The 15,691-nt window shown below is 36.4% G+C and overlaps 1 protein-coding gene across 2 annotated transcripts in view; it reads right to left on the reverse strand.

Moving 5' to 3' along the window:
- C3H8orf34 (chromosome 3 C8orf34 homolog) overlaps nucleotides 1-15,691 on the reverse strand; it is a 167,723-nt gene that overhangs the window by 98,474 nt on the left and 53,558 nt on the right. For both annotated transcript variants that reach the window (XM_056333302.1, XM_056333303.1), the window contains exons 6-7: nucleotides 8,850-9,019; nucleotides 4,440-4,606 (exon numbers count right to left, since the gene is read on the reverse strand). In XM_056333302.1, coding sequence (XP_056189277.1) covers nucleotides 4,440-4,606; nucleotides 8,850-9,019 — 337 coding nt within the window. The remainder of the gene's footprint in view (nucleotides 1-4,439; nucleotides 4,607-8,849; nucleotides 9,020-15,691) is intronic.

Genomic DNA, 15,691 nt, shown 5'->3' on the forward strand with positions numbered 1-15,691 from the left:
AAGCAGAAGGCATCAGGTATCTCACAAAGCAATAAATAAAAAGCATATTACTACTTAAAGTGCATGTCTGCATTTAAAGATTCTGGTTTGTTACTGCATAGGAAGAATTACACATAATAAACATGAGGCAGACAGTCGCTGAACTTTCACTTAAGATTCTACATGAATTAAAACCACTATTACTGTGAAAACAGCTCTGAAGAAAATAAGAGATCGTTTTACAAGTCCTGATGCTGCAAACACTTAAATTCAGCTCACATACATAATTATTTGCATTGAAATCATGAAGTTTTTTCAGAATCATATAGACTGGCACATGTCAATTGCAGGAAATGGACTTCGATTACCACCAGCTTCCACTTCAACCACACCTGTGTGAACTTCCTGGGTACACTTATCTTTGGAGTAGTGCTTCATAGTTAACTATTACATAACACGTATTAACATATGGTAACATTTTTTATGTTGCAAGCATGCACAGAGACTGGATAACAACAGGAGGTGATTGAGCTTTATGACTAAACATCACAGAATCATAGAAACATTTAGCTTGGATTTAGGTAAGATCATGAAGTCCAGCTGTTAACCTAACACTGCCAAGTCCAGCACTAAACCATGTCCCTAAACACCACATCTACACGTCTTTTAATTACCTCCAGGGATGGCGAGTCAACCACCTCTCTTGGCAGCCTGTTCCAGTGCTAGACAACCCTTTTGGTGAAGAAATCTTTTCCTAATATCTTATCTAAACCTCCCCTGGTGCAACTGGAGGCTGTTTCTTCTTCTGTCACTTGCTACTTGGGAGAAGAGAACAACACCCATCTCTCTGCAACCTTCTTTCAGGTAGTGGTAGAAAGCAGTAAGGTCTCCCCTGAGCCTCCTTTTTCTCCAAGCTAAACAACCCCAGCTCCCTCAGCCGCTCCTCATAAGACTTGTGCTCTACATCAATATTGTGTAGAACAATACAGAATTTCTCTTTCTTCTTCCTTACTTGTAAAAAGCTCAAGAATGTATATGTTAAGTCCAAGTGTGCTACAAAAAAATCTTATTTTACTTTGTGTATATTTATGCATAGCAATATATTTAAACAATTATGTATTTACACTTAATCAAATGATTTTTTTAAAGCAGAGTCATGCTTTTCTGACTGTTCAATCAATATTCCTGCCAATTTCATGGAAAATACAGTTCTCTCCAGTGGACACAGTGAGATACTGAGGGAATAACACAACCTCAAAGTCTCAGTGGACTTTGGCCAAACACAGAACACAGCTTAAGCCCAAATGTCATGGAATTCCAAAAGGACTGCAGTTTCCCAAAAAACTACTTTAGCTCCCAATTAGATTTACAAAACACAATACTTGGCATTATGATGTATACAAAATGAGCTCTTTGATTTCATTTTCAGTCACAGACCTCAACTGCATTACCCTTTTACATTTCTCAGAAGTCAGGAAGATCCTTTCCACTATGATGTTATCTGCCAGTAATCTATTTCAGCCATCTGTGTAACTGAACACACTTCGAAAGATACCAGTGTGTTAACAGCCCTCCCATGCATCTTATGTTATACATAAACAGTGAAATCAGAATGTATACTCTTCATCTTTGCACATATACTTCTTTTGGAATAGATTCTTCCAAAGTGTAACAGCATAATTGATTCTTCTATTTGGAATGTTTCATTCTAGTTAAACCTTCACTGACAATTCTGATGTGAGTACTAGGAGATCTTTTCTTCCCAAAGAAAATACACAAACAGTGAGTTTCATGTTCTTAATGCCTAAATAAATCAACCTAACACTGAAAAAGATTCTCTTGAAAACACATAAAGATACAAGTTTGTGTTCTGCAAAAACCTGCATTATAAGCAGGGTACACATTACAATCATCTGCTGTAAACAGTAGAATTTTATTCCCCAGAATCCACTTAGAAGTGTGAGGTTTTGTAATTTTTAAGAAAGGGCTCAATGCTTATTCAATTCAAGCAGCAAATATTGAACTCTAAAGGGAACAAGTCAAGTAGCTATATGTAACAATGCCCTGAAATACCGTGATGGCAGAAAGCCATGATTTGAAATTAGTTATACTCCATACAAGCAGTGTAAAAAGCATCAAACCAGTTAATAGATTTATGCAGTACATAATGAAAAAATCAGTCCCAGTATCATCAGTTACTGATCTGGAAAATATAGCAATGAAAAAAACCTACGTTTGCTGAAAGAAACTTAAGTTCTTTATGTTACCTTCAAAAGAAAATAAAATGCCCTTCCTGTGTAAAAGTTTGTCATATCCTGAAGTTTTCAGTAGTTCCACAGGACGTAACTGAACTATTATGTCAAAATATAAAACACATGCTGTCAGCAAATTGCAAAATGAGAATCAAAATAAAAGCTAGTCTTTCAGAAGCACAGCACTTTCAACACCAAGATGTGCATATTTAATTTCCTATCAGTGGTATTTACTATAATATGGGTATACCATAATCACTGTAAACATGGCTACTCATCCAATATCCCAACATTTTGCTTCAGAATCTCAGAATCACTTATATAACACCCCACCTGAACCAGAGGTCCAGTTTGTGACCTTTCCTAGTTTAAAATTAATTTTGTATAAACTCTGCCAGTTTCAATAAAATGTGTGACAGTAAAATGTTCCAGGTTTTGCATGACACAAAACCAGAATGGATTCTTACAACTGAGTCCTTACTAGGTAAAACAAAACACTTGTTTGTACACAAATAATATCCTTCCCAAACGTGAAAACAACAGAAAACAAAATTTCCTTTATACTGCCTTTCTGGTTCCAGATACCTTTAGGGATTCAAGTGTCTCAAAGGAAAGACCTACATATCCAGTGGATACCTGTTCCTCACTATCTCTACAGAAGTTAACAGAAGAATCTATTCTATATGTGATACATAATGAGCCCAGTAACATCACACACTTACCTACTGTACCTTCCAGGTGCCACAGAATTTTAGAGGAGTCCTGTGGTTTATGCCAGCACAAGACACCCATTCAGCTTTCTTTTTACGTCACACTGATAAAGTTGGAAAGATCTGTAAGTTGCACAAGGAAATAAGGAGGTAACACAGCTACAGACTAATTATGTCCTTCACCGGAAACCATGGATTAGTTCTGGAAATACCACCTGATTCCACAACAACTGCAAGCCCACAGTCAAAAATCCTGTGGCTTAATTCAAACACAAAGAACTAACTGACCCACTGAGACACCTCAGTGACCCAGCCCATTATCTCTTCTTTCCTGTAAAAACAAATGCATTCACCAAACTTAAAACCACTGAAAAAAAGAAAGTTTAAGTCACAATTATTTAAGCAAAACAAAAAACTTTTTTACCAGGACGCGGTCAAGCACTGGAACAGATTGCCCAGATCCATCTTTTGGAGATTTGACTCCCATTTGACTTTGGGAGTCAAAACCCAACTGAACAACGTTCAGAGGAACCTGCTCTAGCTGATTGTTTTCAGCAAGGGATTGGACTTGTTATCTCCAGGAGTCCCCTCCAACCTCAACTATCCTGTCATTCTATGAATACTGAAGGAAGGAAGCAACAGAAATAGAACAGAAACGGAGTAGAGCATCATGCATTTTTCTGATCTTAAGGTCCAACCCAACAGAAACAATTTGTGACAGAATTAGTAAATATAAGAATTCTGAGCTATCCTGAGACAGCATATTTCCCATGCTTTGATCCCACTTAAAGTTCTATATAGCAAAAACTGGGGGGGGAAAAAAAATTGAAATCTATTATTACCTTTTAAGCATCCTACATTGAAGCTTTTAAAAATGGCAGAAAAGAGACTATCAACTAACTTTCTTCAACAATGTCCCTCCTTTCACAACCAGTAATTCTACGAAAGGGAGGAAGCAGTGAGCATAGAGCCTTCTAGAGTATAATTTAACGTACAATACAGTCTACTGGAAAATTACAATCAAATCCTCTGGAGAGGTTACAAACTCAGGTTGTGTAAGGTACTTGTAGCTAGTAAGTCTCAAATAAAACCTACTGAGGTGAGCACTGCGATACAGCTAAGGAAAAGAGGAACCAGATGAAAGCAAATGAAGCTGAATCTCTTCCTTGTATATAAATGCATTCTCCAAGTAGAACCTGAAAGTAATTTATGTAGGAAATTGAATTAATTAATTTAAGCACCTGAAGCATTTGATATTTCACAGGATTTTGTTGCAGCTGGTAGTTTATTCACACACATACATACATAGTCTTCATAACATTCACTCCTGAAACTTGCAAAGTTAAACTCTGTGAGCCTTCATACTGCTGCTGGATACTTTAGCTTCAAACGTAGGGAGCAGTTTCAAACTAGTCTATGCTTGATCAGATATTATACTTTTTAGATTAATCTATATTTTAAAAAGTATCAGAAAATACACATAATTTTTTGCAGTTACCCAGCAGTTCCATTGCATCATCTTCATTGTCAATATCTTCTTCGGTTACAGATGGAGCTGTGCTTTGAGCCGAATCAAAGGAGTCCTGAGAAAGCATGGCAGCCAGCAGTTTCTTATGTTGCTGCTGTTGTTGTTTTAATCCTTTGGTCTTTGGCTCCATTTTTAAGCTGTGAGGGAGGAAAGCACAACTTTTTCTTACTGGTGCTCTCCACAAAGTATGTCACACATTTGTCAAACTACTATAACGTACTCCAGATCTGAAGGTTAACTCCATCAGATCACACATGAAACAGCTGGATATTACTCACTCCCTGATCATTGCATGTTATAAGTCAGTTTGTGTTTTCAATCCCTATCTAAAGTTTTGATTCAATGATGATGGAGAATTTCCCACTGACTTTACGGGCGTTAATCAAGTCTAAATAAACCACATATACAGAACAACAGGATGTCAATTACTAACCAGTATTGCTAAGGCATTGATCACACAGCAACAACGCTGACAACAAAGAACTGCTCCCTTGAGTGGTTGTCATGACCCCACAGGATTAAGGACAATACAGTTATAATAGTTCTCATGGTCTGTTGACTTGTGTCCCTAACCTAAGTAACTGCTAAGACAACTGGAACCGCACAGTAGTTAACAGAAGGGTCTAAGGCAGGACTTGCTACAGTTAGTAATTTCTGATTCCTTACAACATCAAGATAAAAACAACAGGACAGAAGTTTGGTGCCCCACATGAGCGTATCAGCAACACCTCAGACTGTCTTACAGTCTTGCAGGAAGGCAGATCTCTTGCAAGAAGGCAGATATGTCGCAAATGTATGAAATTTAGTATAATGTATGATAGTTAATTTCCCACTGCAAAGATAAACACTAATAAGACAAAGTGGACCTTGGAGATGAAGAATGGACTTTGAGTTTAGGATATCAGGTTATGGATGGGGCCTCTTCAAGGTCTAGTTAATTTGGGGTGCTAAGAAACGAGTATCATTTCAAAAATCACTCACTGTGTACATACATTATCCCTTGAGGGGGTTTCCCAAGAACCTTGCCGCTTCTCAGAATTTCTCCAATAAATTTTTCATGTAGAAAACTACTAATTGTTTTGGAAACTACTAACGTATTGGAAATTAGCTTAATCCCATTTTCATGGTGCTCAAATTTCTGAAAGATGAGCTCGGTACCAAGCAGGATTGCCATCAGCACTTTTATATGGTCTCTTATCACATATTAATACCTTGCCTTCCTCTCTTACAGCAGCAACAAAGAGCAGTGCAAAACTAGTGACAAATGCAGTCTTTCCTCTGTACCAATCCAGAACATTAAGGGGAAAAAGGTGACCCTTCATCAGTTTGATAAGATGTCATTAACACAGCTACCTCACACTGACTATACTATCTTTCCCAAGCAAAGTAGTAGTGAAATCCATCCTTTCAGTTTCTCAAAATTAATTCCTCTTCTTTTTTTAAGTAATTATCTTTCAGATATACAACATCTGCTTCCATCACTCATCACCACAGGAATGTGTTTTTAAGGTGGAAGTAGTGGTTATCCCCCACTCTCCACTACTGAATGGAGCAAAAAGTGAGGTTTGTAGTTGCAAAGACAGAAAAAGCAGATAACTCATGGATTCCCAAATATCTCACACTACATATACTCACTGTTATCTGCTTTATGCTGGAAAGAACAATATTGAAAATGGTCATGTTATCCATAGACCAGTGGTCCATAGGAATATGTCGTTTTCTGTAGCCTATTCAGTCCTTTATAGAATGTTATGAATATGTAAGAACTCAGGGCTTCCCCTTCCACTGAACAGAAAAAAACTTGTCCAATAGGGACTATGACAACACCACAGAGAGTGGGAGTAGCATGACACTGATGGCAATTACTCTACCAATGATCTGCCAATGCCTAATCCTCTGGATACTTATACACTGTATCATTTAAGTAGCATTTCCTTATGTTTACCGATTGGTAAAAGAAAACATATTACATGGAAATAATGGGACCATTACAGTTTTCACTGTCCTGTTCTTATGCTGTAACTAAAGATTAGGATTAGTTTTGAGAGTTTGCTGGTTTATCACATATATCTCGATAATTAGTGATCAATGAACTCTATTTTTATTACAGTGTTGCTAAATCAAATTCTACAAGGTATAACTGGAAACAATATGAATTTCAAATTCCTCCCTCTTTCATTTGCCAGGTAAAAATGTAACTGAATTATTTTAGGCTACACTAACTATGAAGTAGATGAATGAAATGCAGATGAGGCAGCCAAAAACTCTTTACAACTGGTAACGACTTCACTCTTTCAAGAATTCCATTTAATCTCATAAACCCCATACTATTCCCACTATTTTTTTTTATGTACTAAGTATATGATATATTAAAACTAAGTTACTATTACCTACTACTTGTCTCATGCAAGTCATGGTGTATAGTCAATTGCAAATTCTGCTAACAGTACTTTAATTCACAGTACCACTGAATCAGACCTTGAAGAAACTGCCTGTTACCAGCAAACTATTATTAAACATTCAGATTAACCTTATCGATACAGGTCTTTTAAACTTCCATATGTAGGTAGCAACAATTCTGAATCACTATCTTGAAGCTCTGCAATTTTATGATTACTCTGCAAGACTGCAAACTTGTTTTTTATAAATGCCTTACAAAAGCAGATGAAAAGCTAATGAAGCAAAGAATTATCCCAGACATAAATCAGTCATCCAAATGTAAATCCATATGCTGCATGTAATTTAGTTGTTATTCATTTCCACTGAAAATCAGTATTCTCACTTAACGATACATATTTTCAAACAGGTCTTCAGCACTTACTGCACCTAAAAACTAGAAACACCAGTGTTCCATGAGTTTTTCCTAGCATTAACTACCCCATATTCTTCTTATTTCATACGTCAAGCACATGATTTTGTCATGATACTCAACAAGACTTCTCAAATAATATTCTCAAAGCCATTAATCACATTCTTTAATTATAGCATTAGCTGTGAATTTTCTTACAGCTTGTACCACCCTCTACAAAGAGAAGAATATGCTGCTTTGAATCATCTTTGTTACTCAGAACTAAACCTCTTTTCTCCCTTCTAGAGATTAGACAGAGATGCTTATTTCTGCTCCTTCCTATTGAAAGAGGGGATAAAATATCCTCAGTTTGCTCTGAAATGTGCAAAAGGTCTTTATTCAGTGTCTTTATTAGACTGCTGAATAAGGAAAAAGAAACCCAAGCCCTCACAATATCAAGCTGCGGTGCCAGTTGTTGACTCCATTACTTTCCCAGGAACTGTACTGGAGAAACCCAGTGTCCAAATTCTGTTGGTTCCAGTCCAACACCTGGCTGAGGCATCATTACTACATGCCACTGTTTCTTTGAAACTGTAGTACTTGCAGCTTCCCCCACAATAATCTAATTAGAAGAAGAAAGAAGTACTCATGGATAACAAACATTCAACATGTGAGGAAAGTCAATGAATGCAGCCTCTAAGAGTACAGCAACTGACAGACCAGTTTCCTTGTGACAGACGGGGAGGTGAATTCCGATGTAGAAGGCACATGGAGGACATGGTGAAGGACTATATCAGACCTTTTCAAAGGGAAAGCAGAGAGTTTCTGCCTTCTTAAAAGTGGAAGAAAAAGGTGTCTGCTGCATTCAGAGTACTTAAAAAACAACATGAATCCCTTTTAAAGAAAGGATGTGAATACTTCACTTTCTGTGATAAATAGGAATCTTTAAATCACAGAAAATGGACTCCTTGTAAAAATGACAATCTCTTCCATGTAGCTGAAGCACATTAACAAATAAACATACGCTCTCACCATCAATCGCGCACAACAAATTGTCAGAAGTTATCTACTGCAGAGAATACAATTTTCTCTTTGAGAAAGAATTGTTATTAACACCAAGATGCTAAGTATTAAGAACTGAAGATTAATTTAGGAAGTCCTGTTAAAAAGAACATGGATACTGTTTCCCTTGTCTATATTTCCTTTAAATTGGAAAATCAGATTTACCACTAAAATGTCAAGAAGATTAGCAAACAGCTACTACCGATGGCTGAAGGACAGAACTGTTTGAAGTATCTGAATGAAACTATGTATCACAAAATTATTACACAATGGACCCAATCATGTCAATATACACTTAGCTTTATACATAGGAATAAAACTATGGAATTGTAAATGAGTATACAGTTAATCATATACAAAAGCATGACAAGAAACCAGTCACGTATTAATGTCTTCCATTTATTCTGCATGTTGCCACACTACTATGGCATAGGAATTTAAAACCACTGCACTCTGCTCTCAAACAGGGTGTTACAAAGACAGCTCTGCTTCACAAATTCTAAAACTTCTAGGCCAAGCCCAAATCCCACCTTCCTCCAGGACTGCTGCTATCCTCGCTGTCCCACTGCTCATTTTTATTTCTTGGTATTGGTGGCTGCAGCATCTCAGCAGCCAGCGGGTCTGCATCATTCTCCTCACGGCCAATCCATTCTCCAATCACACGAGGTCTGAGAAGGGGGGTGTTAAAACCTGGTGTGTCCTGAAGAGACAGAAAAAAAACCCAGAAACACTGCAGTACTTGTTCTCAACCACACATGTAAATCGGAAAATAAAAGAAGAAATAGAAAATAAAACTATTCATTAAAAAATACAAAAACAGTACAGTACATTATCATTTCAGAGGACTACAAAATACCCAGAATCAATCATGAACTAATGAAAAGATAGCCATTAATAAAATTCCAAGAGAGATTTGCCCACCCCGATGCCTCAAATCTCTCCTGCTTCTTACTTTTCAATAGCAACTGTAGAAATCTGGGGATCCTTGAAAAATTATGATTATTACTTTTTATATATATAAATGCACAACTCTTAAAACTCACTTTCAGTTCTGCTAAGCAATACATGAGGCCACTTGTCTAATGAAATCCCAACCAAAAGACTGCTGTAGATTAATAGCATTGCTCTTATTTGCATTATGAATGAATGCAAAACTAATAAATAGATCTGCATTTGGCATTTTAAAAATAACCCTGCTGAGATTTACGTAATATATCTTTCAATTCTGAAAATGGTATTAAAATTTTAATAAAATGCATTTCTGAAACTACTACTCATATTTTTAACCGCTTACTGGAAGAAGATAGCTGGAGAGGATTACAAGAAGCAAGCATAATGTAACTGGAATATTCAAAACAATAGCAATAATTTGCATCATTATATTAGGAATTTAGATTAAGGAAATAAATTATCCTTAAAAAATGTATGAAAAGGCTGTTCTGAAGTGGTGAGTATCTCTGTTCTCAGTGTTACTATAATGGTTTTAGATAAAGGGTCATGTACAACAGGACAGTTGAACTAAAAATCATGCATGTATGCAAAAAAAAAGATATGAAATTAAGAAATAGGAATATATATATTTGCTTTAATTAAACTATTTTCTAGGCTAGCAAAGACATTTCAAATAGAATGGTGTTCCTAAATAGGGGAGATGTATTCTATTCTATTCTTATCCCTTAATGAGCGAAAAATTTAGGAAAACAAATCCTTCCCTGTTACCTAGCTCAGTGTCTCAATAAATACTCCTGCCACAAACAAAAAACATCTGCAAAAAGTACAGCACAGTTATTACTTAGCCTAACAGCCATATTTTCTCATGTTCCTAAAAACAAAAGTCTCATCTTAATTGACACAGACATAGTAAAAGCACAGTTTGAAGTACAGGCCTCTACTGAAATGAAACAAAAAAAGACTGAAGACTGCTTTCATGTGAATGCAGCTACCCGGCTCTGGTTAGACACTGTAATTTTGCTCAGCAGAACTCCAAGAGCTTCCATTTTGACAGAACCAAATGTGACCTAGACCCTGGATTAGACTCATTCAGCCCAGTTCTTCTGTTCTGGTTTCTGCGATGTGCCTGTCAGTGCATGACCACATTCCACTCTCTGTAATTCTTTGCAGAGTTCTCCAGTATTTGACTAATTCACTTTTTACACAATTTCCATTTTCTGCAAAGGTTTATGTGACACAGTAGAACCACTGAAAATGGAATGCAGCCAATACAGAAGAGAGAAATCCGAGGAAAACACCACAGCTTCAGAGGTTTTAGAATACCTAACTGCTGGTGTCTTTCTTTTATGTACTTACAAATACGCTTTTTGTGGATCTGTCTGGTGCTGTGTCATAGGTAATGCAGACTAGAAGACAGTGGCCTCTGGTCACTTGACAGGTGTTCCTGTCACAAGTGTGACTAGCATCACTAAGCTATGAGCTTGGAAAAAAGATTATTCCACTGCCCACAATCCCTTCATTACACAAGGTGCTTACATTAGTTTCAGTAAGAATCATTTGGCCTCTTTTGAAGTTTATTCCTGCTACTCTAGCCATTTTCTCCCTTCTCTTTCTCCCTAGGATAATTTTAGTAATTAATAAAAATGGTTCCTGGAGCTAGCTAAATTTGCAACAACTTGCAGTGTCAATCTTGCTGAAAGCTTTCAGTCCCTTAAGTGAAAATGAAAAGCACCTAAAATTTTGCCCTTTTTCAGTATCATAAGTTTTTCCTGACACTGTACACTGCACCATCAGCATATGAATAAGTAAACCATGAATGCTGTGTCCATCCTTGTTACGCTGATTTCTTTTCTAGACATTTTAGGGATTAAAGTAGCACTTTCATACTCCATAGAAATGTAATTTATATTACATAGTCATGCTTTGCCTCATTTTATCACCTTGCTCTCCTTTTTGAATCTTGTTAGACTAGTATACCACAGCATCAGTGACCTAATTTATTTTCCTCCTTTCAACTATATAAGCAGCCACAGTGAAAACAAATGAAGAATCAAAGACAGCTCCATTCAGAACACCAGGACATTTATTTGGCACCTTATTTCAAAAGCTTCAATAAACTCAGATTAAGTATTCTGTTCTCAAACAAGTTTTTATAGTATTGGGTTTTTTATATATATAAACCTTAGAATCTTAACTGGTTTCAATTTATATTCCCCCATAAGTAACAGAAAAGATTCACAGTAGCATCAGTGTGCACAGAATTATTTTCAGGACAGGTAGTTATTTAAATCTGCACTAAATGAACCAAGAGGACTATCTTATGGTGCAGTCCAGGTGTCATCCACTTATCATCCAGATCAGTAGCTACCAACTTGACACACTCAAGCTTCCTTTATGCAGCGACTAGGAGAAGGGAAAGACTGGAGGACTGCTGAACCTTATCTTCACCTTGGGCTGAGACCAGGGAGCACAACATTTGTGCATCCATTTTATTTAAATAAAAAAAAAAATAGTTTAAAAAGCTTAATATTCCTAATTTCAGATATTTATTTTGAGGGAACCTCCACAGTGAGAAATACTTTTGATTGAGAAGAAATTTGTTTATTTTTATGACTAAAGAGTAGTTGTTTTCTCTATTTTATTAATTATAACCTGTGTTCATTGCAGTAACGCTACATATAAGAAGAAAGTATCCCTAGACATGGCATAGAAAATTGTTTTAATACTACCATTAACGGTCAAGCTCACCTTCATTCAAGTCTGAGTCTGGATCTCTAACACTTAGGTGTCTCTCATTATTACTGTTTAAAGTGACTGAAAGACATTGTTGGGGATTCTGAACAAATCTCACAATGTATTTGACAGGTCTCACATTACGAGAAAATATTTCTAGTCTCTGTATATGCAGGTTAAAAAAAAAACCAACCAAAAAAACCCCAAAACATTCGCTAAATGTTCTTCAGAAAATCAAAAAGCCAGAAGATTACTACACCTTCCCCTACCTCCTCTTAAATTTCTTTAAAATTACAGTATTTTAGTCAGTCTCCAACTGTAGCCAGAGGTAAAGGGTGTGACTCCTTTTTCTGCACAATCTTTTTCAGAAATATTGCTTAAATGGGTACAAGCACATAAACCCATTTTAAAAACATTTCTGTACTGTAGCTTCCTGGGTAAATTTTGCCTTCAATGCATTTTACAATGCAGACATTCTACAGGGCAACATATAGTTACAGTTTATTTTGCAACATACAGACAAGTAGCATATTCTAGACTTTGCAACATTCCAGCAGCAGCATATTCTAGAGAAAGCACATCATCAGTAGCCCCATGGTCAGAGCATTCAGCTGGAACACTGGAGTTTCAGTAGTATGGCTATTCTATGTGTATTTGAACAACTTCCCAGGGAAGTATCCAAGCAGTTAGGAAAACACCCTGAAATTCATAATTAATTCAGGGTTTTTCTCTAGGATTTTTTAATCAGCCTAAGAATATATTGATTTTGCAGAAAGGCTAACATCCTAGCTCAGTTTCTCTGTTTACATGAGGTTTTTTGCAGTACTGAGGATTTTTAGGAAACTACACATTTTCATGCATAGTTTCTGTTCAGTGGTAAGCAGGGTGAGTGAATTCAGAAATTTGTATTACATTACCTCTGCACTTCAGCCTTAAGATCTGTGAGTCACCACACATCCCTTCTCATTTTCTTTCCTTACACGCTGTACTGGCAGCAACAGTTGCTGCTCTTACATAGCTTCCATGGTCTAGAGACGTGGGCTGAATCATCAAGAGCGAACACCAAACTCTGCAAGACTGAACTAAATGAGATTAAAAAGGAGGGAATCTACACAATAAATCTGTTTTAATTGCCTTACTCTTAGGTTTTGGTTTTGTTTTTTCTGTTTGCAATTATACCAGTGAACTCAGAAATTTTATTTGACTGTGTCCAAGTGAAAGCTTCTATTCTGACTGAAAGACTGACCTTGCCTGCCTGTGTTTTCTCTACCTCTGTCTTGGACTGAAGCCCTAAATACTGGCACATAGCTAATAATATAGCAGATAATTGACAAGGATCCATTTAAATGGAACTCCCTTCCACAAAAGCGATTGTAATTCAAAGCAAACTGGTTTTCCAAATTCAAATGCTCAAGTAACTAAGCAACCAACTAATTAACTGAATTACTTGGAGAAGGAGTTATATCAACCAACAATACTAATCGAGTACTCCCCTAACAAAGGGAGCTAGAGGTTACAGCAGCCAGAGAGAAATATGTTTTTAAAAATACTTACCTAATGAGAAACAAAAATAAAGAAACATACACATGCATTCTGTTTTCTCCAGGTTCATAATCTAAAGCACAGGTAAAACAGCAGGATTATGGGCTCTGTCCTAATCCCTAAGAACGATCATCAGGAAAATAACGCAAGGAAAAGCATATAGAAGACCTTCTTGTTGTGTTTAGTTTTATGTCTCTCATGACATCTATGTAATGACAATGTTCTAAGGGAATACAATGCCAAGTTTGGGCATGCTATTCTAGGCCCATGACATGCATCTGAAGGGTTAAATGTTAATCCAAACCACAGATCAATGTAGTTTGAAAAACGATTCAGTGCTGTCACAGGCTAAATAAGGAAGCTATAGTGTCATTATGTATTTCTGGGAAAGGAATTACAATGAACTTGACTACATTTATACCTGAAAAATAAACATCACGTAAGAACATGCTCAGGAAAATGGAACAAAATTCTGCCTAACGTTAAACCATTACCATTTAGTCTTTGGCTGCTTTTGGACCAAGCCAAATAATACACTTTGAAACAAGTCACCAGAACGTTTCAGGAACTAGCTCATGTAATAGATCATTCCTAGGAGATAGGATTCCACAGAATGGTTCTGGCTATGCTTTCCTAATGCAGAATTAGCCTTTATGTCCATTAAATGTCCTTAAGGGGCTAATCAAGAAATAGAAATTAATTTTACTAAAGCCCACAGAAATGAAAAATTGTGCTGCTTCTGTAAATATTTCCCGCAAGCCTATTGAGCAATACTGCACAAAGGAAGCAAGTTAATAGCTTTATTGTTTGGGGGTTTTGGGGTTTTTTTTGTTCTACAAATAAATTTTGATTTCAAGAAGATATAATTTACCTGTCCTCATCAGAAAGAGATGCCAAACCAGATGCAGTTTTGTAAAGGTGTCAGGTAATGTATGCTACTGAATATACGTAAGATAACGTCAAGTTTTTTTTAAAAAAAACACATCACCTTCCAATTTGAAATCATAAACAATAAAGTATATGGCAACAAAAAGACAATTAACGCTTTGCTCAGACTGAATCCTGAGGAAATTCACCAATTATGTTCCCCATTTCAATTTTCACACTGAATAAATTAATTTAAAAAACATGGATGTTTTTGAACAATAATCTATCATTGTTTAAAAAAAATTAACACATTAGTATCTCCTAACAACTATACATAAAAAGTACGTGACAACAGTCTCTAGCCCCAAATGTCTTTTTCCTCCTACAAACAGTATTTCATAGTTTTTTCAGCAAACAAAACCAAATGAAGAGGATTTCTTCCTAAATAGTCGTATAGATAAGGGTTCTAATGGAAGGCCTTTTAATTGTATTTCTCATCACTTCTGAGCAGGGTTAACAAAACAGTAGGAAGGAAGATTTAGATACTGGTATACTCTTAATATGAACAAGACAAAGACAAATGAAGGGAAAATTATAAGTAAAGGCCATGGTTTTGAACTGGCAGCCCCATACGCACATGGCTGCATGGTAACAGTGATCAATCTTGTCTACATGGCCTTTGCTGGAGAACCTGGTGGTAGTATTTTATACACATTTGTGTCAGAAAGGTTCAGGCCTTCATTTTACTAGGAGAAAGGAAAGATCTGTAAAAACTTGTCTCCTATATGAGTCATTATTCCTGTGTTTTACATACACATTTTGATCTCGTTTCCCTAAGAGTAACAGTTTCTGACACCAAGAATACGGCCCAAGGTTCTTGGCACTAGTAGCGTACTGCTGTTCACTGGTGAGAATAGGGAAGATAAAGGTGTTTTGTTTCCTTTGGAACTCTGAAAAATTAGCTGATTACTCTTTCAACACAGAGTTCATTACAGCCAAACCTAAAATTTGTGTCAACTGTGTAATGTATCAGAAGGGCCAAAATAGAAGAGATCATTGTTTATTGCATTTAGCAAGGAAGTAAAGACAGTTATGTATGTCCTGTGCTTTCCTGATCGAATGTAGGGAGCAAAAAGTTATTCCTAAACATTCTCACAAATCATATCTGTGAATGCAGAATTCATGATTTCATGAATAAAAGGTATTTAAAGCTAAATGTTTCCAAAAGGACACAAAGTAACTCAACAGACTATATTAAGCGAAGACGGAATCAAGATCA

Source organism: Falco biarmicus, chromosome 3 (genome assembly GCF_023638135.1).
Source record: "Falco biarmicus isolate bFalBia1 chromosome 3, bFalBia1.pri, whole genome shotgun sequence".
NCBI lineage: Eukaryota > Metazoa > Chordata > Aves > Falconiformes > Falconidae > Falco > Falco biarmicus.